General features: G+C 61.8%; 3 protein-coding genes across 6 annotated transcripts; 1 reads left to right on the top strand and 2 right to left on the bottom strand.

Moving 5' to 3' along the window:
- Positions 1 to 209: 209 nt before the first annotated feature.
- PDIA2 (protein disulfide isomerase family A member 2) lies at positions 210 to 3,611 on the bottom strand. Its single transcript, XM_027610630.2, has 11 exons — positions 3,360 to 3,611; positions 2,499 to 2,705; positions 2,295 to 2,428; positions 2,078 to 2,215; positions 1,888 to 2,004; positions 1,679 to 1,804; positions 1,405 to 1,602; positions 1,190 to 1,310; positions 929 to 1,110; positions 461 to 571; positions 210 to 337 (listed from the first exon to the last, which is right to left on the bottom strand). The coding sequence occupies exons 1-11, from the start codon at positions 3,559 to 3,561 to the stop codon at positions 293 to 295; spliced, it is 1,581 nt and encodes a 526-aa protein (XP_027466431.2). The 5' UTR covers positions 3,562 to 3,611; the 3' UTR covers positions 210 to 292.
- Positions 3,612 to 3,718: 107 nt separating this feature from the next.
- On the bottom strand, positions 3,719 to 6,118 carry ARHGDIG (Rho GDP dissociation inhibitor gamma). The gene is made up of 6 exons (XM_027610636.2): positions 5,946 to 6,118; positions 4,674 to 4,853; positions 4,488 to 4,571; positions 4,331 to 4,407; positions 4,186 to 4,249; positions 3,719 to 4,084 (listed from the first exon to the last, which is right to left on the bottom strand). The coding sequence occupies exons 1-6, from the start codon at positions 6,016 to 6,018 to the stop codon at positions 3,885 to 3,887; spliced, it is 678 nt and encodes a 225-aa protein (XP_027466437.1). The 5' UTR covers positions 6,019 to 6,118; the 3' UTR covers positions 3,719 to 3,884.
- Positions 6,119 to 8,813: 2,695 nt separating this feature from the next.
- RGS11 (regulator of G protein signaling 11) lies at positions 8,814 to 19,227 on the top strand. Of its 4 annotated transcripts, none has more exons than XM_027610635.2 (17): positions 8,814 to 8,893; positions 9,264 to 9,360; positions 9,440 to 9,490; positions 9,665 to 9,771; positions 10,497 to 10,548; positions 10,677 to 10,735; positions 10,956 to 11,032; positions 11,224 to 11,305; positions 12,474 to 12,542; positions 13,828 to 13,851; positions 13,937 to 13,998; positions 14,101 to 14,214; positions 14,310 to 14,425; positions 14,546 to 14,633; positions 14,729 to 14,867; positions 18,086 to 18,168; positions 18,257 to 19,227. In XM_027610635.2, the coding sequence occupies exons 1-17, from the start codon at positions 8,849 to 8,851 to the stop codon at positions 18,378 to 18,380; spliced, it is 1,389 nt and encodes a 462-aa protein (XP_027466436.1). In that variant the 5' UTR covers positions 8,814 to 8,848; the 3' UTR covers positions 18,381 to 19,227. The 4 variants fall into 4 exon arrangements, with proteins under 4 accessions (XP_027466436.1, XP_027466435.1, XP_027466433.1 ...); XM_027610634.2 differs by having other exon boundaries at positions 13,822 to 13,851; XM_027610632.2 differs by having other exon boundaries at positions 9,665 to 9,792; positions 13,822 to 13,851.
- The last annotated feature ends 1,278 nt before the right edge of the window (positions 19,228 to 20,505 follow it).

Below are 20,505 nucleotides of genomic sequence, written 5' to 3'. Positions count from 1 at the left end.
TCGGAGAGTTAAGTGTGTGTGTTGGGGGGTGTCTTCTGGAGGCACGGGGACAGAGCTCTGGAGAGGGGTGGGTTCCCAGACCCAGATCTGCGTCAGGAATCTACCCAAAAGGGGTGGGGGCAAGGGCTAGGCCCTACTCAAGATGGAACGGGGCCCGGGAGGCTATCTGGCAAGGGCCAGGTGGTCAGGCATACTCAGGAACCACACAGTCCAGGACCAAAGCTCTTTCTTTATTCACTGCACAACTCCCAGGGCACTGATGTGGGGGCACCAGATGGCGATGCGGGGGCAGCTACAGCTCCTCTTTGGGCTCCATGGTGGAGTTGGCAGGTGTCTCCTGGAAAGGGTCACAGAGGCCCAGCTGGAAGCTGCACCCTTGGTTCACCCTTGCCCCTGGCAACCGCAGTGCCACATGTCAGGCTTGTCCAGAGAGTGGGAACCTTGGGACAGAGGCACCCACCGGGTCGGGGGCTGTGGGTTCCCCTGCAGGCTCCTCTACAGGCAGCTTGCCCCCGTTGTCCAGGAACTTGGAGAAGGTCTCCAGGTCCCTAGTGCTCTTGTATTCAATCACCTGAGGAGGGACACCAGGTTCTGGAGAATATACCCCACCCAGTCCTACCCTCCAACGTCCCACGTAGGCCGGGCCCTACCCCCCCAAACCCACGCCCTGCCCCGAGGCCCTGCCCACCCGAGGCCGCGCCCATCGGCGCCCCGCCCCTCGAGGCCCTGCCCACCCGAGGCCGCTCATCGGCGCTCCGCCCCCTCGAAGCCCTGCCCACCCGAGGCCGCTCATCGGCGCTCCGCCCCCTCGAAGCCCTGCCCACCCGAGGCCACGCCCCTCGAAGCCGGGCCCCCTTCTCCTGCCACCGCCGGAGGAACGCGCTGACCAAGCCCCAGCCAGACCTAGGAAGATGGGGTCCCGCCTCACCTTCCGACCCGGCCCCGCCGGGAAGTACTTGAGGGTAGGGAAGCCGTGCACAGGGAAAGCCTCCAGCTCATTGGCTGTGGCGTCCAGCTCCGCGATGATGATGTCCTCGTGGTCCTTGTACTTCTCGGCCAGGACCTCCCAGGCCGCAGCCATGTCCTTGCAGTGGGTGCACCACGGGGCGTCTAAGGCAGCGGGGCGTTGGCACAGCCAGCAGGGACCCCATCTGCCCACTGCCCCCCACCCACTGCCTTCCACACTCACAAAACTTGATAAACACGTTCTTGGTTTCATCAAAAGCCACCTGCTCAAAATTCTTGCCCACGAGGGTCTTGACCAGCCGCTGATCCCAGTCAGGGGGCACCTCCTGGCTCAGGAGGTAGGGCTGGGGGGACGGGGCCAGGGGTTCCAGTGGCGATCTCCCCTGGGAGCCGCTGCTCCCACCCCCCATTCCCCGGGTGGGCAACTCAGCAGCAGACCTTAATGTGGCCACCGAGGACGGCATGGCAGAAGGTGGTGACGGAGGCCGCGGTGACTGGCCCGCCATCTGCAGGCGCATACTTCTTGGTGGTCTCAATGTTGATGAAGCGCAGGGTGGGGGCCTCCTCGGCCTTCAGACCAAAGTACTGCAACACGTGGCCATTGTCGGCACCCACGTCCACCACCACGAACAGCACCTGCCAACAGGGAGTCTGTGGTGGGCAGCCCACCTCCCTACCACCCCCTCCCCCCGCCCCCCGGCCCAGCCAGTACCTGTCCCCGGAACAGGGGAGCTGCCTCCCCAAAGCCCACCAGCAGCTCCTGGTGCGGGGCCAGCGTCTGGTTGACGAACAGCAGCAGGTGGTTGAGGATCCTGGCTGCGAAGATCTTCGGAGAAGTCTGCGAGGGCAGGCTGAACTGACGGGCACTGGCTCCCACGGACACGCCCCCGCCCCTGCCACCGCTCCTACGGCCCAGCTGACCTGGCTGTTGAACTCCGTGACCAGGTGCATGCTGTGCATGAGGAGGAAGTGCGACAGGTCCCCCTGGTCCAGGCCCAGCTCTTCGTCCACTGGGAAGTCGGCCCGACCCTCGTCAAACTGGACGGCACTGGGTCGGTCAGCAGGAGCCACAGCCCCGACCCCCAGCACCCACCTTGGCCCTGTGACCCACCTTCTTGAAAAGGACCACGGTGTCCTTGGTGAGGCCAAACTTCTGAAAGAGCTTTGGCTGGTCGGTAAGGCCAAAGGTCATGTCCAGGGCGTCCTGGGCCAGGGCCAGGAAGGTAGCCACATCATCGTCCTGTAGGTCCTAAGGAGCCCAAGCCTGTGAGGTCAGCTGCACCACAGGCCCTGCTCCCATGGCCTGGACCCCAGTGGCACCAGCTCACCTGGAAGAAGCCAATGACCACAACATCCCGGCCGTCTATCAGAGCTTGGGCACCCTCTTCATCCTCCAGCCGGGTGGCACTGGGCCCCAGCCTCCGCCTCAGCCACTCAGCGATGCCGTCAGCCTCCCTGGGGCCTGTGAAAAGTCCCCTCAGCCTGGGCCCAGCCCAGCCCCGCCCCTGCCCACCGGTGCCTGCTGCCGGTACCAGTGTACTCCTCCGGGTGTGTGCGCTGCCCGTCACGGAAGAACTTGAGCGTGGGGTATTCCGTCACAGCAAACTCCTTGGTCAGCTCTGCCTCAGCGGGCCCATCCACCTTGGCCAGCCTGGCTTCGGCGGACTCTGCCGCCAGCAGGGCAGCGGCCTTGCTGTATTCAGGGGCCAGTGCCTTGCAGTGCCCACACCAGGGGGCATCTGGGGGATAGGGTCATGAGCACCCCAGGCCTCCACGGCCCCAGCCTTAGCCCTGCTCCCGCCCAGCCGGAGCTGGGAGACCTTGGAGGCAGTCAGGTCTGGCAGGGAGCATTCCTGTCCACACACCCGCCTCCTTCGGGGACCATCTGAGCCTCTGCCCCAGAGCCAGACTCCCCAAGGCCCCAAGTCAGGGGTGCAGTGGGCGGCCCCATCCTGCCAGCGTGTTTGAGAAGAATCATCCAGCTGCCGCTCCCTGAGGCCGGCCGCCTGGCCACCTGCGTCTGCTTGTGGAAGCCTGCAACCTAGGAATGGCTTTCCCATGTGTAAACGTTTGTAAAAATCTACAGAAGAATGAGCAGGGCCTGAATGCTATCTGGCCCTTTACATAAAGGGTTTACAGATGGACGATGATCAAGGGTCTTCCCTGCACCTGCACCTCCCTCCCCAGTCCCACCCTCCCCTGCTCAAGCTGCACGCCCCGCCCCCCCCCCAGGCCAGCTCAGTCCCAGAGCTTTGCTTCCAGGAGCACGGTGGGGGCCAAGAGCGCAGAGAGGAAGCCCTCTCACTGCACAAGCCCCGGACCCCCAGGGTGGGGAGCTGAACCCCGTGGGCGGCCCCGGTGGGTCCTCCAGCCCGCCGGCCCGGTGCACTCACAGAATTGCACCAACAGCGTGCGGTGCTTCCGTAGGGCCAGGCCCAGGTTGCGCTGGCTCAGCACCAAGATCCCATCCTCCTCAGGGATCTCCTCATCGGGGGGCTCTTCCTCGGCCCCCCCTGGCCCCGGGCCCTGTCCCCACAGGACTGAGGCCCCAAGTAGCAGCAGCAGCAGCGGCGGGAGCAGGAACTGGCTGTCCATGGCAGTGCCGGGCCCACGAGGCAGGGGGCAGATAAGGGGGCCGGGGGCCAAGCTGCAGCTGCCACGTGGCGCCCAGTCCTAGTCCCAGGAAGATAAGGCCACAAGGTTCCCCCCACCCACCCCGGGGGGAGGGGAGGCAGACAGAAGCAACACCCAGGGCACTGAGACAAGGCGATTTTAATAGGACTGTCCGGGGCACAGTGCCAGCCCAGGGAGGGGGCGTCCCAGGACGGAGCAGAGGGTGTGGGGGGTGTGATCACTGACTGAGGGGCAGGGAAAAGCAGGACCCCGAGTGGGAGGGCAGCCCCTGGGATGGGAGGCGTTCAGCTCTTCCAGTCTTGGCAGATGTGGAGGCTCCACTCCCAGGACAGGTGGTCCGTCCTGTCGTCATCCGTGAAGAAGGACGTGACCACATAAGCACCCCGCACCAACACTCCTCGAGGCACTTCCTCCACCGGAGTCACAAACTCATACTCCTGGGCGCTCGGGCCGTAACTGCCCACCATGTACACGGCCTTGTCCACTGGGGGAGGGGGAGGCTGTCAGGGGCCACCCTCTGCCCCACCTGACCCTCCCCACAGCCCCGCCCCCACCCCCGGGCCAGCCCCGCCTTGCCGCCCTCACCACGCAGGCCCTGGCGGTAGGTGTGATGCAGACACTTGAGGCCACTGACGATCTCCTTATTGACCTGGGGGACAGAGGGTGTTAAGGGCCCCTCCGGGGGGCTGACCTTGAGCTGGCAGGCGTCCCCCATGACAGCTACCCTCACCTTGAAGGTAATCTTCACTTTGTAATCAACACCCTCCTTCAGGACAAACACCTGGTTTTTCAGCGCGGCCAGCTCCCCTGTTAGGGAAAGTGCAGCTAGGGAATAACCTCCTGGGATAGCACAGACCCTGCCCCAGGAGCCCCAAGGGGGGCAGTACCTGTGAGGTCCATGGTGATGGGCCCTGGAGCCTGCTCAGACATCAACGTCAGCCTGGTCACCTGCACGTTGGGTAGGCTCAGATCTGGGGAAAAACCGGAAGTCACCAGAGTGCCCACCCCAGCCTTCGCCCCTCCCCTCCCCTCCCCTCCTCTCCCTTCCCCTCCCAGCCCAGGGCTGTGCGTACCCGTGACAGGGGGCAGGGGCCCCAGCAATGCCTGCTTGTACTTGGCCAGGCTCTCATCATCCGGGTCCAGCTGCTGGATCTCCTGGAGGCTCTTCCTCCCTGGGGCCTGGTACTCAGGCACAGCCTCATCCAGTGCCTCGTCAGGGGGCAGCTGTCTCCCCTCCTTGTCAGTCAGGAGGACTGGGGGTTGGGGAGGTGCGTGAGTCGCTGCCCCCAGCGGACCCTGGCGTTCACTCATCAAACTGGAGGCCCCCCATCTGGCCAGCTGTGCCGCTCACAGCCCAGGCCCACAGGAACTCAGAGGAAGCAATGGAGGCTCAGGGAGAGAGGTGGGAGGTTAGGGAAGGGGATGTGCGCTCAGAGAGGGAGGGCTGCTTGGGGGCTCAGGGAGAGGGGTGCGCTGGGAAGAGACTGAGCAGCACCCACACCCGAACCCTTTAGGAAGGGCCCTGGGGGTTGGAGAAGGCTCCTGAGAGATGGAGCCAAGTGACATCCCCGAGGCACCAGCTGCCTTCTCTGGCCCAGCCATCCATCTAGGGCTCCTCCCTGACTCAGAGGCCAAAGATGGGGACGGCACGGGGGCAGACCCTAAAAGGGGGATAGCCCCAAGGACTGGAGACCACTACTGTGGACCGCTGACCTCTAGGGTCTTCCCTAGAACAGAGGCTCTGCCCACCACATCTCTTCACATCTCTGTATACCTTCCCGCTATCCTAGGGGTTCTTGCCGGGGGTGCTCCTGGGTCGTAGAGGCGGTTCTCTCTAAACCCCTCAGCTTATGCTCTGGGGCTACCTCCCTGGGCACCTTCAGACTCAGTCTCCTAGAGCCCCCCTTCCCATGATGCCCTGTGGCAGGGGTCTCTCTAAGCCCCTTCCCATAGTGTTTTGGGACAGGGTCTTTCCGACTGTGCGCCAGGCTTCTCAGGGATCACCACGCGCCCTGAAAGAGCCCCAGCCCCACCCAAGGGAGAGGGGATCTCAGGGGCAGGTTCCCAAGGGGAGAGGGTCCCCCTGCAGCCCTGGCTTCACAAACAGACCCGCCCACTCTTGGCTCCTTTGCCCCTGAGTGTCTGGCCTGGACGAAGCCCCCCGCCCCCGCCAGAGCCCAGTAGGGGGACCGCGCCAGGATTTCCCCACGCGCGCCCCCAAAGTTTCCGCGGGGGAGGCCCAACCCCCGCCCTAGGCTGAAGCCTCCCCAACCCCCCACCCCCCACCCTCCCCGTCCCAGACCCCCGCCCACGTGGCCACCCTGGCCCCAGCCCAGCCTGCTCACCTCGGGCGCACAGCGCCAGCCGGAGCAGCTCCAGCAGCTGCGCCCCCAGCTCACATGCGTCCAGGCCCAGCATGGTGGCCCGCGGCCCGGCTCCGCCGCGGAGCCGCCGAGGAGCCGCCGCCCGCCCCGCCGCCGCCCGGCTCGGCGCTCAGCCCCGGCGCGACTGCGGTGAGCTCATCCCGGCCGGGAGCGCCCCCCGCGCCCAGCGCCGCGCCCGCGCCGCGCGCCCCCAGCCGCTCCGCGGACCCCGCGCAGCCCCGCAGAGACGCGCGTGTCGCCCGCACGGCGCCGGCACCTGGTCGTCCCCGCCGCGGGCGCCCAGAGGCCCGCACAGCCGCCGCGGTGACGGTCCCAGCCGCCGGCCCAGGCTACACCCCGCTCTGTCCATCAGAGCGGCCCCGCCCCCATGGCGTCCGTGAGAGTCTGGGGGATTCTCCGGGGAAGCCCTCTGGGATGGGCGGGTGGGGCTGGGGGCGCCCAGTGGAGCAGGTGCTCCCCGCCTCCCCCAGGCCCCTAAGGCTCTCATTACCTGCAGGCGGTACAGGCCGCACCTGGGGCTCGACAGGTTCCCCTCCCTTCCCCACCCCCACCGGATCTTCTGTCTGGGCAGTGGGGACTCCTGGAGTCTGCCCAGCCTTGGGAGCTGCGGGATGCGGATGGGGGTGCGTGTCTGCGCAGCCTTGTGGCTCCACATCCCAGAGGCGTTAGCACAGAGAGACCTGTGTCCACATCACCCAGAGACAAGGGTCCCACCCTCCTAGTGAGATGCAACATGGAGTCAGTCACACAGGCATTACTCTAATGTTTATGGACTGGGCTGCGTGAGTGTGCTGCAGGTCTCTGGGCTGTGTGCACCCAGACCATAATGAAGCTCCCTGTCCTTGAGGAGGAAAGGACACTGATCTGAAGCAGAATCCTGGTGGTGGAGGGCTGAGAGAGGGGCACAAAAGGGGCTTCTGGTCTTGATGCCTAAACAAACCTTGGGGTGGGCAGATGGGGGCAGCCAGTGCAGGGAACGGGGCGGGGGGGGGGGGGGGGGAGCTGCAAGTCAGGCTGGGGAGCGCCGGATCAAGGGTCTGAGTGGAGGAGGTAGAACACCAGCCCAAGTCCCTCTTTCTTCCATATACCCCTTCTGCCCCCTCAATTTCCAAGGACACCCAGGCTTCATACCTACCTTTGCATAAAACAAGAGGGAGAGGGTCCCCCTGCCACCCTGGTTTCACAAACAGACCCTCGTCCACTCTTGGCTCCTTTGCCCCTGAGTATCTAGCGTAGACAAAGCCTCCCTACCCCCACCAGAGCCCAGTCAGGGGACCGTGTTATGATTCCCCCACCTGTACCTCCAAAATTTCTGCAGAGGAGGGCCATGGGTGCTAGGGGACACATGGGTTTGGTATCCATCCCCCTTGGAGTTCCACCTGTCCACAATGTTTCCAAGGCAGGATTCCCTCATTTCTGCTGCCCTTTCCCTGGGGGTGGGGATGGGGGGTAGTTGGTCCAGAAGCCACTTGTTGAGGCTGGGGACAGCTAAGGCCCCTGGTGGCCCTCAGCTTCTGTAGATACCCACCCACCCAGAAGGGACCGTCAGGACCAGCCTGACCCCACCTGTGTGGGTGGGGATGGTTGCGAATTCACTGGGATCTAAGGGAGGATGGTACCCTGGTAGAGGTAGCCCCCAATCTGGTCCCCCTGCCCCCGCTCATCCTGGACCTGGCCTTGTCAGCAGTGGAAATGGATCAGTCTAAGGCTGTAGGCCAAGGGCCAACCCCATCTATCCTGCCCTGTCCCCAGCACGCCCAGAGGGAGCAGAGGGACTCTATCTCCAAAAAAGCAGAAATAGACCTATTTGAACTTCTTAAAAATGGGGGCGCCTGGGTGGCTCAGTTGGTGAAGCGTCTGCCTTCGACTCAGGTCATGATCTCGGGGTCCTGGAATCAAGTCCTGCGTGTTTGGGCCCCCTCTCAGCGGGGAGTCTGCTTCTCCCTGTCCTCCGTCCTGGCTCATGCTCTCTCTCGCTCCCTCTCAAATAAATAAAATCTTAAAAAAAAAAAAATGTCCAGCAACGGGGCTGTGGGGTGGTAGTAACCAAGCTGCTGGAGCAGGGAGAGAAAGGGCCAGGACAGGGCCGGGAGCCTAGAGGAGGCAGGTGCACCATGGGTGTGTCTGGAGGTGGGGGCTGGGGGGTGGGTGCTGAGATCCTCTCTCTCCATAATGCTCCTCTCCCACAGTCTCAGATGTCCTGCATCTGTGGAGTCTCTGCCTGTTCCCCAACTGGTCCCGCCCAGGTGTCCGTGCAGCTGGGGGAAGTGAGCTTTCTGCCATCCCCCCAGGCCTCGATGAACCTGCACAGCCCTCCAGTGTCACACCAGCCTGCAGGCGCTGACATGGTGTGACGTCCGACGTCCCAATCACAAACACACTCCTGGGGCACACAAACCCGCGTCCTGACTGCGCAGCCCCCTCCACCACGAGTGTGGCCTCATCCCGAGGAGGCCACACAGGGGCTGGCTGTGCGAGGCAGGTGCTACCGTAGACCTTAAACTGGTGTCCTCCTCCCTACCCCACCTTCCCCACAAGGAACCTCTCCTAGAGACCCTCCTCTCCCTGAGCCCCCCCACCTGTCCCAGGTGAGCTGCGATTCCCTCACAGTCCCCCACACCATCCAGGGGCGGGGCCCCTCCCACGGGCACGGGCACGGGCCTCAGTTTCTCCTGACGCGGGGGGAGATTCCTCTTGACTCCAGACCCCAGACGGTGCGGGCGCTGAGGCTAACGCGGCCGGGGGCCGGCGGGGCTGCGGAGCCGAGCCAGCCTGGCGAGTTGGGCGGGGCGTGCGGGCCGGGGGCGGGGCGTGCGGGCCGGGGGCGGCTCCACACCCACGCGCCATCTGGCCTCACCGCCGCCATGGCCGGCGGACGCCCGGGTGCGCAGATGCCGCATCTCAGCAAGGTGGGTGCCGGGTGGGGGTCCCGCCATCCCCCGGCCCCGGACTTCCCGGCATGTGAGGCCGGGAGCGGCAGGAGAGGGGTGGGTGCGGGTGCGCACGAGTGTGGACGCGGGTCTGGGGGCGATGGCACTGTGTGAGACGGGGCGAGGCGGCGGAGGCCGGGCCTGGGGGGGGAGGGGAGCGGTCCTCGCCTCCGCCCCTCCCCTTCCCCCGCTCCTCCGCTGCCCGCCGCGGCCCCAAATCGCACCGTCATACGCGTTAATCTTCTCTGAGCTCACCGATCCCGGGCATCCCGGCCAGTTGCGGGGAATCAGGATGTGGGGGTGGGGGGAGGCTGGCCGGAACAGCCCCTCAAGGCCACCCTTCGCCCAGATGGAGCGGGTGGTCGTGAGCATGCAGGACCCCGACCAGGGCGTGGAGATGCGGAACCAGCGCCTGCGCATCACCGTCATTCCCCACACCGTGGCTGGTGAGGCACCCCCCGGGTCCGGGGTTGGTGGCGGCCCTGCCTCGCCTACCCCTGCCCCATGCCAGTCTCTGGTGTGCAGGCAGCGACGTCGTGGACTGGTTGGTCCAGAAGTACTGCATCTCAGAGGAGGGTAAGGGGGTTATCCTGCCCCCTGCCCTCTGCCCCGGGGTCGCTGTGCTGATGGCCAGGGCTGGGCCTGCTCAGGGCTCACAGGTGTTAAGGCTGAGCCAAGTGCGCTGGGGAGGGAGAGCTTCCAAATCGCTTCTCCCAGGCTGAGCGCTCGCCACTCTGCCCCTCCCCCCAGAGGCCCTGCACCTGGGCACCCTCCTGGTGCTGCACGGCTACCTATACCCTCTGCGCAGACCCCGCAGCCTTGTGCTCCGGCCAGACGACACACCCTACAGATTCCAGGTCAGGTGCAACTGGGAGCAGGTGGGAACCCCAAGCCAGCAGCCCCACTAGAGGGGACTTGTGGAGGGGGGGAGACTGTGTTTGGAGTAGGAAGTGGTGATGTCATCACAGGTCTGGATCCACTGCCCCTCCCTGAAAGGCCTGGACTATGAGTGTCCTGTGGTAGAAAGACCCGATTAAGGGGAGAGACCTTTGGTTTCTCTGAGGCTACAACAGGGCTCGCACAAAGGGTATAGGACCTGTGGAGGATTCTGATGGTTTCCGTGAGGGTCCTTCAGCCCCCGCTCATGAAGAAGTTCGGGTGGTACCTGAGGACAGAATCCTGCCATCTTGCTGTGTATCCCCAATCACGGTGGGGCTCCCTTGCCTGGCCTCCGTGGCTACAACAGCGACCCAGGCAGGGTTTGCTCTCAGTCCTCAGCACAGACTGAGTACATGCATGACTTGGGCAGGCCCCACCCCACCCCACCTGGCAGTAGGGACTCAGGGAGCCCGGTCAAGGAGGCAGTGCCTGCACTGGGCCCCAGGGGGTGAGCAGAACTCAGTTCCAGGTGGGGGAGAATGGCCAGTGGTCTGTGAATCTCCAGGCTGTGGGCAGACAGGCAGGTTCTGAGGCACCGCCTGGCCAGCCCACCCTCTTCCCAGGGGACCTGGGAAGGTGGACAACTCCTGGGGTGGGGAAGGCCCCAGGAGGTCCCGGACACCCTGTCCCTGCACCATACCAGACGCCCTATTTCTGGACGAGCACCCTGTGGCCAGCTGCTGAGCTGGACTATGGTGAGTGAGGAGGAGTGGGCTCTAACCCGGGACAAGTTCCTAGCACTGTTGCCCTCCCACCCAAGTGATGCCACAAGGGTCGAGGGGCAGAGATTGCTCCTCTGTAGCCTGGCCCCCTGTCCTTCCAGCTATCTACCTGACGAAGAAGAACATCCGAAAGCAGGGGGCCCTGGTTGGCCACGAGAAGGTGGGACCCCCCCCCACCCCCCAGACCCAAGCCCTGCTCTTGGCCTCTTGGCTCTGGGACCTCACAGTTTGCCCTGGAGCACACAGCCTAGGCCCCAGGAGAGTGCAGATACACAAACACATCATCCCTATGTGTCTCAGTGGGGAGGTGGTTGGTCTGCACCCCCGAGCTGGACACGGGGCAGGGGGGGTTACCCAGTGGAGACCTTGACATCCCCCAGGAACACTATGACCAGCTACACAGGAAGATCAGCCACACGTGGGACCTGGTGGTGATGCAGGCCCGAGAGCAACTACGGTAAGATCTTGTCCTGCTCACTCCGAGTGGGCACTGCCCGGCAGGCCCAGGAGTACCACACCGGGCACTGTGGGGCCAGAGATACCATTGCCCAGGCTTCGCTGCCCACCAGGCTCTGGCCTGAGGGTGGGGAGGGGGTGGGGAGGTGCTATTGTGGGCGCCATGTCCCCCCCAACTCCACCCCCCACCAGGGCAGCTAAGCAGCGCAGGAAGGGGGACAGGCTGGTCATTGCATGTCAGGAACAGACGTACTGGCTGGTGAACAGGCCCCCGGTAAGCCCCCTTGTGTGTGGGGAGAGGGCGGTGCGGTTCCTTGTTCAGCAGTGGGGTCTTGGCTGGGAGTCCGTGTGCCTCCCTCAAATGCTCTCTCTGGACCTACGTTTTGAGCCTGTGGTAAGGATGGGGCTTTTGGGGTCCCAGCAGGAAGTTCTAGTTCTGGGACCCATCAGAACCCAGAGATCACAGGGCCAGTCCACACAGCACAACAAACCAGTTTCGTTGAGGTCTAAGGGAGGAGGCAAAGTGGAGCCAGGCTTATCCACAGCATCAAGGGACTGGGGTCACAGGCCAAGAACTTCTGGGGGCACTGGCCTGGAGTTAGGCCTTACCCAGAGCCATGGTCTGGGCAGGTGGTTTGCAGTCCCTCTGCTGTGTGGGGCTGTGGAGCCCATCAGATCTACCATGAGTGGGGGTTCCTGTGGGAAAAGCCTGTGAAAAAAGCAGAGCGAGCCACCCACAGGTCCAGCACCTCATCCGGGGTATGTGTGTGGGTGGGGGGAGGGCTGTCTCTGGGAAAATGATGGCTCATCTTGCACCCGAGGGCCAGGTGGGTGGGGGGAGGAAGGTGGGGTGGACGTGGCCCCAAGGGTGTGTATGTGGGCTGAGGGCAGGGCCATGCAGGGCGAGGGTCCAAGTGGAGGGGACGCTGGGAATGGCAGCTGGAGCTTCTGGGGGAGCGGGCATAAGGGCTGCGCCCTGGGCCGCGGTGAGGAAGAGGCCAGACCAGCACGTGTATTTGAGGACGGGGCGGCAAGATGCGTGGCAAGTGACCGTTTCACGAGACGGGTGGTGAGAGGGGTGCCTGGCTGGCGCAGTTAGTGGAGTCAACTCTCAGTCTCAGGGCTGTGAGTTTGAGCCCCACTGGGCATACAGCCTGCTTTAAACAAAAAAGAAGGATGGTGAGGGTTGTGGTGTGAGCAGTCAGGAGCCCAGCAGGGAGGTGAGCTCGCCTGAGGTGAGGTCCCCGCGGGGGTGGGACAGGTAGAGAGGAGGCCCAGCCTCTGCAGTTCCTCCGAATGTCAGTCTCCATGTTACAGGATGACGTGCGGGTGCAGAGCTTCAGTTTATGGAGGCGGGTGGGGGGCAGCAACACAAGGCTGGGTTGGGTCTCAGTGGCCCTCCTGCGTTGTACCCCCACCTCATCTTGGCCTTCCATCTGCAGCCAGGTGTCCCCAGCGTCCTGGAGCAGGGTCCAGAGCGCAGTTCCTGCACGGCCGGGCGAGTGCAGATGGTGAGGGCCCTGCACACGTGCCCCCAGGCCACTCCCCACCACCCTTGCATACATGTCTCCCCACCCCAGCGTGGGGGCTGCCCATCCATCCATCCGTCCGTCCATCCATCCATCCATCCATCCATCCAAATGGCTGGGGACCCTGACACCAAGAGGCCCTGCTCTGCTCCCGGCATCACTCGCCCCTGCCTACACCCCCACTCCCAGGCCTCTGCTAACTCTCACCTCTTGCCTCCCCAACCTGCTACACTGGGTGCAAGTAAGTGTGATGGGGCTCTGGGAAGGGTGGGAGCTCTTGCCCAGGCTGGGACAGCCCCAGGGTGCAGGGCAGTTGGAGACGTGCCCAGCAGAGCCATGGGCCTGAGAGTCCTGGGCTGAGCCAGCTACCTCCCTCCAAGGCCTCTGGTGGCCGCTGGATGGACATGTCCAGACCTGGTTGCAGCTGAGCTCTCTGTTCCAATCCCACAAAACCCAAAATATACAATATCTAGTGTCTTCCAGATAAAACTTGTTCCTGACTTTTAAGTTGTAGCTCATGATTACAGGTTTGTAATTTTCTCATTATAAGGACGGCCAAAGAGAGCCAAGACCAACATTGGAGATCCCAGGCATCCTGAGCAATTTGTGGGTGTTGGGAAGGGTCAGGCCGTCCACCTGGCCCTGAGGATGTGGCAGGAACGCACTGAGCTCTGAATAGGATGGGAAAACCTTGAGCACAAGTTAGCAAGACTAAGTCCCCCACGGTGATCCTGTGGCTGTATCTCTCATGTATCTGCTGGTTGTTGTTGTTGTTGTTTTAGATTTTATTTATTTATATGAGAGAGAGAGAGAGAGCATGAGAGTGGGGAGGGTCACAGGGAGAAGCAGACTCCCTGCCGGGCAGGGAGCCCAACATGGGACTCGATTCTGGGACTCCAGAATCCTGACCTGAGCCGAAGGCAGTCAACCGAGCCACCCAGGCGTTCTATCTGCTGTTTTTTTTTTTTTTTTTAAATGACCTAAATACATTTGAAAACGTGAAATAGGGACAATTGGGGAACTGTAAGGTAACTTTGACAGCATGTAGGCTCCATGGAACATTCTGGAAACCTCTGGACTCGAGGCCTCCAGATGCTTTTTGGAAAGCCAGACACCTCCATTAGAGGAGGGGGCTTCAAGGGGCAAGGCGGGGGACCTGAGCCGTTCTCCACCAGCCGAAGGATGGACTCATGAGCCCAGGGTGGGTGGTCAGTCCCCACAGGGCCTGCCTTCTAACTGCAGCCCATTCCACCCCTTTCAGACCAAGAATACGGAGTTCTACAAGCGGGAGGTAGGTCCTAGGGGTGGGTGGCAGGGAGGGGCCTGGGCTGGCTGACCCCCAGCGCAGGCCCCACCTCATAGGGCTCATGTCCTAGATGGAGCGCTACAGGAAGGCCCTGACCAGGGCCCGGGTGAAGTCTTCCGTCTGCCTTGAGGCGTGAGTGGGCTGGGGGGCCCAGAGTGCAGACCCTTCCTCTAGTGCCCTTGTCCCCACAGCCTCTCCCTGCACTGGCCCCTGGCACCGCCCCCCACCCCCTAGGTACCTGAAGTTCAGCAGCCAGCATGCGCCACACGACCCCATCATGTCAGGGTGCCTGCCCAGCAACCCCTGGGTCACAGATGATGACACCTACTGGACCATGAATGCACCCAGGTGAGCCCAGGGTGGGCAAGGGGCACTGCTCCCCACCCTTCCTTCCCACCGGCCCATTCCCTGTGCTCCTGACCAGCCCCTCTGTGTTCCCTCAGTGTGACTGTGCCCACAAAGCTCCGCGTGGAGCGATGGGGTTTCAGCTTCCAGGAGCTCTTGGAAGACCCTTTGGGACGGGCCCATTTCATGGACTTCCTGAGGACCGAGTTCAGTGGTGAGAAGCCCCATGCCCTGCTCGAGGGCCCTGGGAGGGCACTGCTGCTGAGGACCCTCCAGGTTTCTGCCAGCCCTGGCCATAGCTCGGGTGGGCCTCACCTGGTGTGTGGACCTCCAGCTGAGAACCTCAGCTTCTGGGAAGCATGTGAGGAGCTGCGTCACGGAGGGCAGGCCCAGGTCCATGCTATGGTGGATGCCGTGTACCAGTGAGTGCCAAGGGGCGGGGACTGGCTGGCGGCGGACGGGCGTGCGGAGCCCATACCCACTGGGCCTGTGTCCTCTCCCCCTTCCGTCGACACAGGCAGTTCCTGGCCCCTGGTGCTGCCTGCTGGGTCAACATAGACAGCCGGACGATGGAGCGGACCCTGGAGGGACTGCAGCAGCCCCACCGCTACGTGCTGGACGATGCCCAGCTGCACATCTACATGCTGATGAAGAAGGTGGGGGTGCAGGCCCGGAGAGCGTGGGAGTACCCCGCCCCGTGGGGGCCAGCCCCTCCCCACTGCCCTCCAGTTCACACCTGCAGCTTAGGCTCTGCCTTACAGAGGAGTAAACTGAGGCTCAGGAGCAGAGGGCTCACCCCAGCCTCTTGCTTAAGGAGAGGTCCAGTTGTGATTTTAAAAAGTATTTTAACATGGGGGCGCCTGGGTGGCTCAGTCATTACGCGTCTGCCTTCGGCTCAGGTTATGATCCCACGGTCCAGGGATCGAGCCTCACGTCGGGCTCCCTGCTCTGCGGAGACCCTGTTTCTCCCTCTCCCACTCCCCCTGCTTATGTACCTGCTCTTGCGTTCTCTTCCTCTGTCAAATAAATAAATAGAATCTTAAAGAAAAAAGTTAATGGAAAATTCCAAATGTAAACAAAAGTATAGTAAAACGATGAATCCCCGTGTTCCTACTTGCCTGACTTCAAGAACAGTCAACTCAGGGCCAGTCCTGACCCCTCATCCACCCCTGCCCACTGCCCCCGACCCCGTGACTGTCAAGCCATTTTCAGACTTCTGTCTGTGTATTCAGGATCCTCTGAAGGACGTGGACCCCCTCCTTCCCTTTCCAGTGTGACCCCAGATGCCAGCATCACACACTGAACATGGGGTATTTACTTGGTGTCCTCAAAGAGCTGGTCAGGGTCCAAACTTCCCCACCTGGGCTCTGTGCCTAGTCTCTTGTTGCCGCTGTAACAAATCACCACAAACCCAGAGCCATAAGACGGCGACTTTTTATTCCGTCACCGTGTGCCGGTCAGAAGTCCCACCTTGGTCTCCTGGGGCGGAGGTCAGGTGTGGGCAGCACTGGCTCCTTCTGGAGGCTCCAGGGTGGTGGGGTGGGGAATCACGTTTCCTGCCTTTCCCCGCTTCTGGAGACAGTGCTTTCTTGGCAAGTGGCCTCTCCTGCGTCCTCCTAGCCCTCAGTGGAGCATCTCCAGCCTGTCGCTCCGGTCCTCCCGCAGGCTCTTTGGCTTTTAGGCCCCGTGGTGACACCAGGTCCACCTGTCCAGTCCAGGGCATCTCCCCACCTCAGTCCCTTTGCCTTGTAAGGGACACGACCACAGGTCCAGAGGGTAGGGTATAGACATTTCTGGGGTCTTCTCTGAATGCCGCAGCCTATAAATACTTATCTCTTCTCTTTTCGGTTTGCTTGAATTTGGGTCCAAAACAAAGTACATATGTTAGAATTGGTTAATAAGTTTCTTAAACCTCTTCTTTTTTAAGTAGGCTCCCCGCCCAGTGTGGAGCCAACATGGGGCTTGAACTCATGACCCTGAGATCAAGACCTGAGCTGAGATGGAGTCGGATGCTTAACCCACTGAGCCACCTAGGCGCCCCAAACCTCTTTTTTACATTTATTTGTTTAATCGCTACACCCAACATGGGGCTTGAACTCATGACCCTTGAGATCGAGAGTTGCATGCTCCTCTGACTGAGCCAGCCAGGTGCCCCTCTTGAATCTCTTTTTAAAGTACGGTTTTGGGTTTGAAGGAGTTGGAGGTCCTTTGTCCTGTAGTTGCTCACAGTCTAGACCATACTAACAGTACCCTTGCCGTGTCTTTGGAGTGTGTTTCTGTCACCTGTGTTTCTGGATGTTGGTAGTGATGTTTCAGACTTGGTCAGATTCATCTTCAGTTTTATCGTGTGTGTTTGGTTTTGTGGACAGTATTTTTCCTCAGAGATGGTGTTCGCTGTGTCCTTCCGTCAGGAGGTACGTGGGGCCCAGCTGTCTCCCATTTTGTGCTGCGAGCAGCCCCTGGCAGTTGCCGGCCAGACCCGTGATTCTGTTCGGGTGCGGAGCCGGCCCGTCCCTGCCTCTGTTGACGAGCTGGCACATACTCAGAGGCGTCTCCCCTCGCCTGCTCTTTGTCGCGCGGTCCCCCAGGGAAGGCACAGTTAGTGCCTCATTCCTTATTTTCCACTTTTCAGAATAATGACTTGGACCCACCGTGTCTGCCAAGGGTGGTCAGTGAGTTGGAGATGTTTTTAATACCACGGTAAATCCACGCTCTCAGCAGATGGCGGGTTTTGTTCACGTGGTTCTTCCTTGCCGTGCAGAGGGCCCCCCTCTCCCCCCACCGGCCCTGTCCCCGCGTTGGCTCCTGAGGCATTTGATGTGTTCTGACATCTGCCGCGGCTTGTCCCAGGCTCCTCCTGCACCGTTCCCGCGGGCAGCCCTGGCCCTTGTAGGCTCTTTGGAAATCGTGACCTGCGCACCGGACAAGTTTGTTGTCACCTGGCTTGTTTGCAGGCCTTTCAGTGAAGAGAATTAGGAAACAGAAGTGTTTTAGGTAGCATATATCAGGAGTTCATCCTGACATGGCTGATTCAGAGGCAGGATTACACAGTTTCCTTCAGCTCTCTGACTTTCATCTCTTTCCTCGCTAACCCGCTGAAAACCGTGGTTTGCAACAAGGCTAACGTAATGGCTCACTCGCTTTTCCTCCCTTTTCACTCAGGAGTCCCAGCCCTGCCCTTTACGATGCACTCACCAACACTGGTTTACTCTTTTCTGGTCCTGGGGACACCCCTTGAACAGCTCCGTTGCGTGTGGTCAGAGTGCTGTCACCCTCTGGATGCCCAGCTCACTCATTCCCCTTTACCTTCGATGTTCAGGAATTGAGTATTCCTTGTTTTGTTTTGTAATTATATAAAGTATCTACACAGGTTCAAAATCCAGTCTACGAACAAGGTACATTTCAAATAAATCTAGTTATGTCCCAGTCCTTCCACAGTCTTCCCGTCTTCCCACTAAAATTAACTATTTAGAATTTATTTTTCTTTTAAAAATATAAACAGGTTCATAGATTTCTCTCCTTTATTGCATACTGTACCGTTTTTCTCGACCTTGCGTTTTATTTTGCTCCATGTCCTCGCCCTCACTCTTGGGGTACACCGAGAACCAGGGGAGGCACTACTTGGGATTTCCCACTGGAGGTCCCATGGCTCACTCCTCTGGGTGTGGGCACTGGGCCCCTGCCCACCTTTCGAGGGTTAATGGCCCCACTGGCTAGGAGCCCAGGTCTCCCTGAGTCGGTCTGACATGGCTAGGGCAGGTCTGGGATGGATGCATCCAGCACTGTCCCCTCGGGGGGCTCTGGGGCTGGCAGGGGCCCCTGCAGTGCCAGGCTGGACCGCCAGCAGAAGCTGGCTGAACGCCGTCTCTTGCAGGACTCCTACTCGAGGTTCCTGAAGTCCGCCGCATACAAAGACCTGCTGGCACAAGCTGTGATTCCCCCAGAGGCCAAGAGACGGTGAGCTGGGCTGCGCCCTGCGCCCCGGGCAGTGAGGCGGGCAGGACCCACACAGTCGCCCTGTGCTCAGGTCCGCTCTCCTCCACAGGGTGTTCCCGTTTATGCGGAAGCTGCCGCATTCAAGCCCCAGCCCTGCTCTCCTTCCTGCCTCCACCTCTGGGGAGCCTGTGGCTGCAGCCAGTGGCCCTGAGTGTGGTGACGGGGGCACCTAGGTGGGCATAAAGCAGGAGGGGGAAGTGGCCATCCTCACCGCTTGCCCGGGGTCCTCACAGCTTTGAGACCCCTGGTGTGGGCGTCCCCTAATGCCCAGAGGGCCCGCCTTGCCCCTATGCCCAAGGGCCTCTTGGGCTCCCACCTTTTCCCTTGCCAAGCCCCCCCCTCCCCAGAAGGGGCTGGTCCGGGTGCTGATTCCCGGGAAGGGGTGTCATTGAGCTTGGGTCACCTGGAGAAAGGGAGGATGAGGCGGGTCAAGCACATCAGGCCACCTGAAGGCCCTGGCATTCTGTGGTCTGCAGTTCATTAAATTGCTGGCAAATATCAGGTGGCTTCCAGCAGGGGGCACTTATCATGAGGAAACACAGGCCTCGGGGCAGATTTACCCACAGCCCTTGGCCCAGTGTGACCCTGCAGGGACCCCACACCATGTCCCCAGTTCCGCTGGGGCCGTGCTCAGCCTTCCGACCGGCCCAGAGCTGTCCTCATGGGTCTTGCCCACACCGTGGCTGTCACTGTGCATGTCCCAGACCTCATCCCGCAGGGACACCTCCAGCTGGTGTCCTCGAGGCTGGAGCTCCTCTGCCAGAGCTGCACAAACATGACTCCAGTGTCATCACCTGTGACAACCGGCCCCGGCCCACGGCCAGGGCAGGACCAGGCCAGGGCAGGTGGAACCCTTGGGGAAGGGGGTGATGCCACCCAGGGTGAAGTACAGCTGCTCCTTTGGGGTGCAGCTCTGTCAGGCCGGGGGGGGGTGCCACCCTTCCCACTCCCACCCACACCTGGCCCAGAAATAAAAGACCCTTGCCCTCACTGTGAACCCACCCTATTGTCCAAATTGTGGACTGTGGGTTGAGTGTTGTGGTGTGTGGTGTGCACGAGCGAGGCGTACATGAGGTGTATGGCACATGAGGCATGTGTGGTGTGCATGAGACATGCAGGTGTGAGGCATGTGTGCCTGAGGCATGTGGTAGGTGTGAGGTATGTGTGGTGTGCATGTGAGGCATGCGGTGTGCATGTGAGGCATGCGGTGGGTGTGAGGTATGTGTAATGTGCGTGTGAGGCATGTGGTGTGTGAGGCATGCGGTAGACATGAGGCATGCGTGTGTGTGAGGCATGCGGTAGACAGGCATGCGGTAGGCGTGTGAGGTATGCAGTAGGCATGAGGCATGTGTGTGTGAGGCATGCGGTAGATGCAAGTCATGCATGGTGTGCGTGTGAGGCACGTGTCCATGTGGCTTGAGGTGTGAGGCGCGTGTGAGCTGGGCAGTGGTGGTGGACAGTGGGGGGAGTTCGGGTATCAACAGCACTGGTCACGGAGGGTCCCACGTCAGTGGCTCCACAGCAGAGGGGACCCAGCTTTCAGGCTGGACTCCGGCTGCAGACTCGGTGGTCTTTGGAGGGGACAGTGGGGAATGCCGTCGGTGCTCTGGCTGGACAAGGACGCCTGAGTGCTCCAGGGGAGTCAGGAAACTGAGTCCCGGGAGGCCATGGGGAGAGAGGAGGCTCTGGGTGTTCAGGCCAGCATCTTCTGGCCAGTTGGGCCCTAAGGCCTGAGTCAGAGGAAGGCTGGCATGGATCAGAGCCCCAGAGGAACCGTGAGCCCAGCTGCTTTGTTTGCAAGTCCAGGCTGCACGATGCCCACCAGTGCGGGCATCTCCTGGGCCTGCCTCTAGCTCCTGCCCACAGTCTCAGGACCTGCAGGGTGGTCCCTCCATGCACTGCGGCGGGTCCCGGGAGGCTGAGGGGCACTGCTACAGCCCCTAGCCTGGCCCTACCCCCGGGGATTTTTATCTGTGGACTTGTCACTGCAGCCCTGTTCCTGAGGCCGTATGGGCTGGGCAGCAGCTTCTCACAGTGACGAGGGTCCTGCTCCTTGGCAGAGCGCTCCCCCCCCAGGCTCCTGCCGCCTGGGCCGCTGCACCCCTCAGGGACCCCCTGCCTGTCCTGATGGGCGCACACCCATGTCCACAGGCTGGGTTCCTGACTCGAACCAGGGTGACCGGGGGGTGGGGGGATCTTCGGACCTGAGCTGCACTTACAGGCCATGCAGAAAAGGTCCTCGGGGCCCCATTTCTGACTGGGCAGGTGGGGGGCACCCCGAGACCCTCATAGAGGGTC

Source organism: Zalophus californianus, chromosome 10 (assembly GCF_009762305.2).
Source record: "Zalophus californianus isolate mZalCal1 chromosome 10, mZalCal1.pri.v2, whole genome shotgun sequence".
Classification (NCBI taxonomy): Eukaryota; Metazoa; Chordata; class Mammalia; order Carnivora; family Otariidae; genus Zalophus; species Zalophus californianus.
The sequence above is the reverse complement of the archived record's forward strand: the minus strand, read 5'-3'. Positions and strand labels throughout refer to the sequence as shown.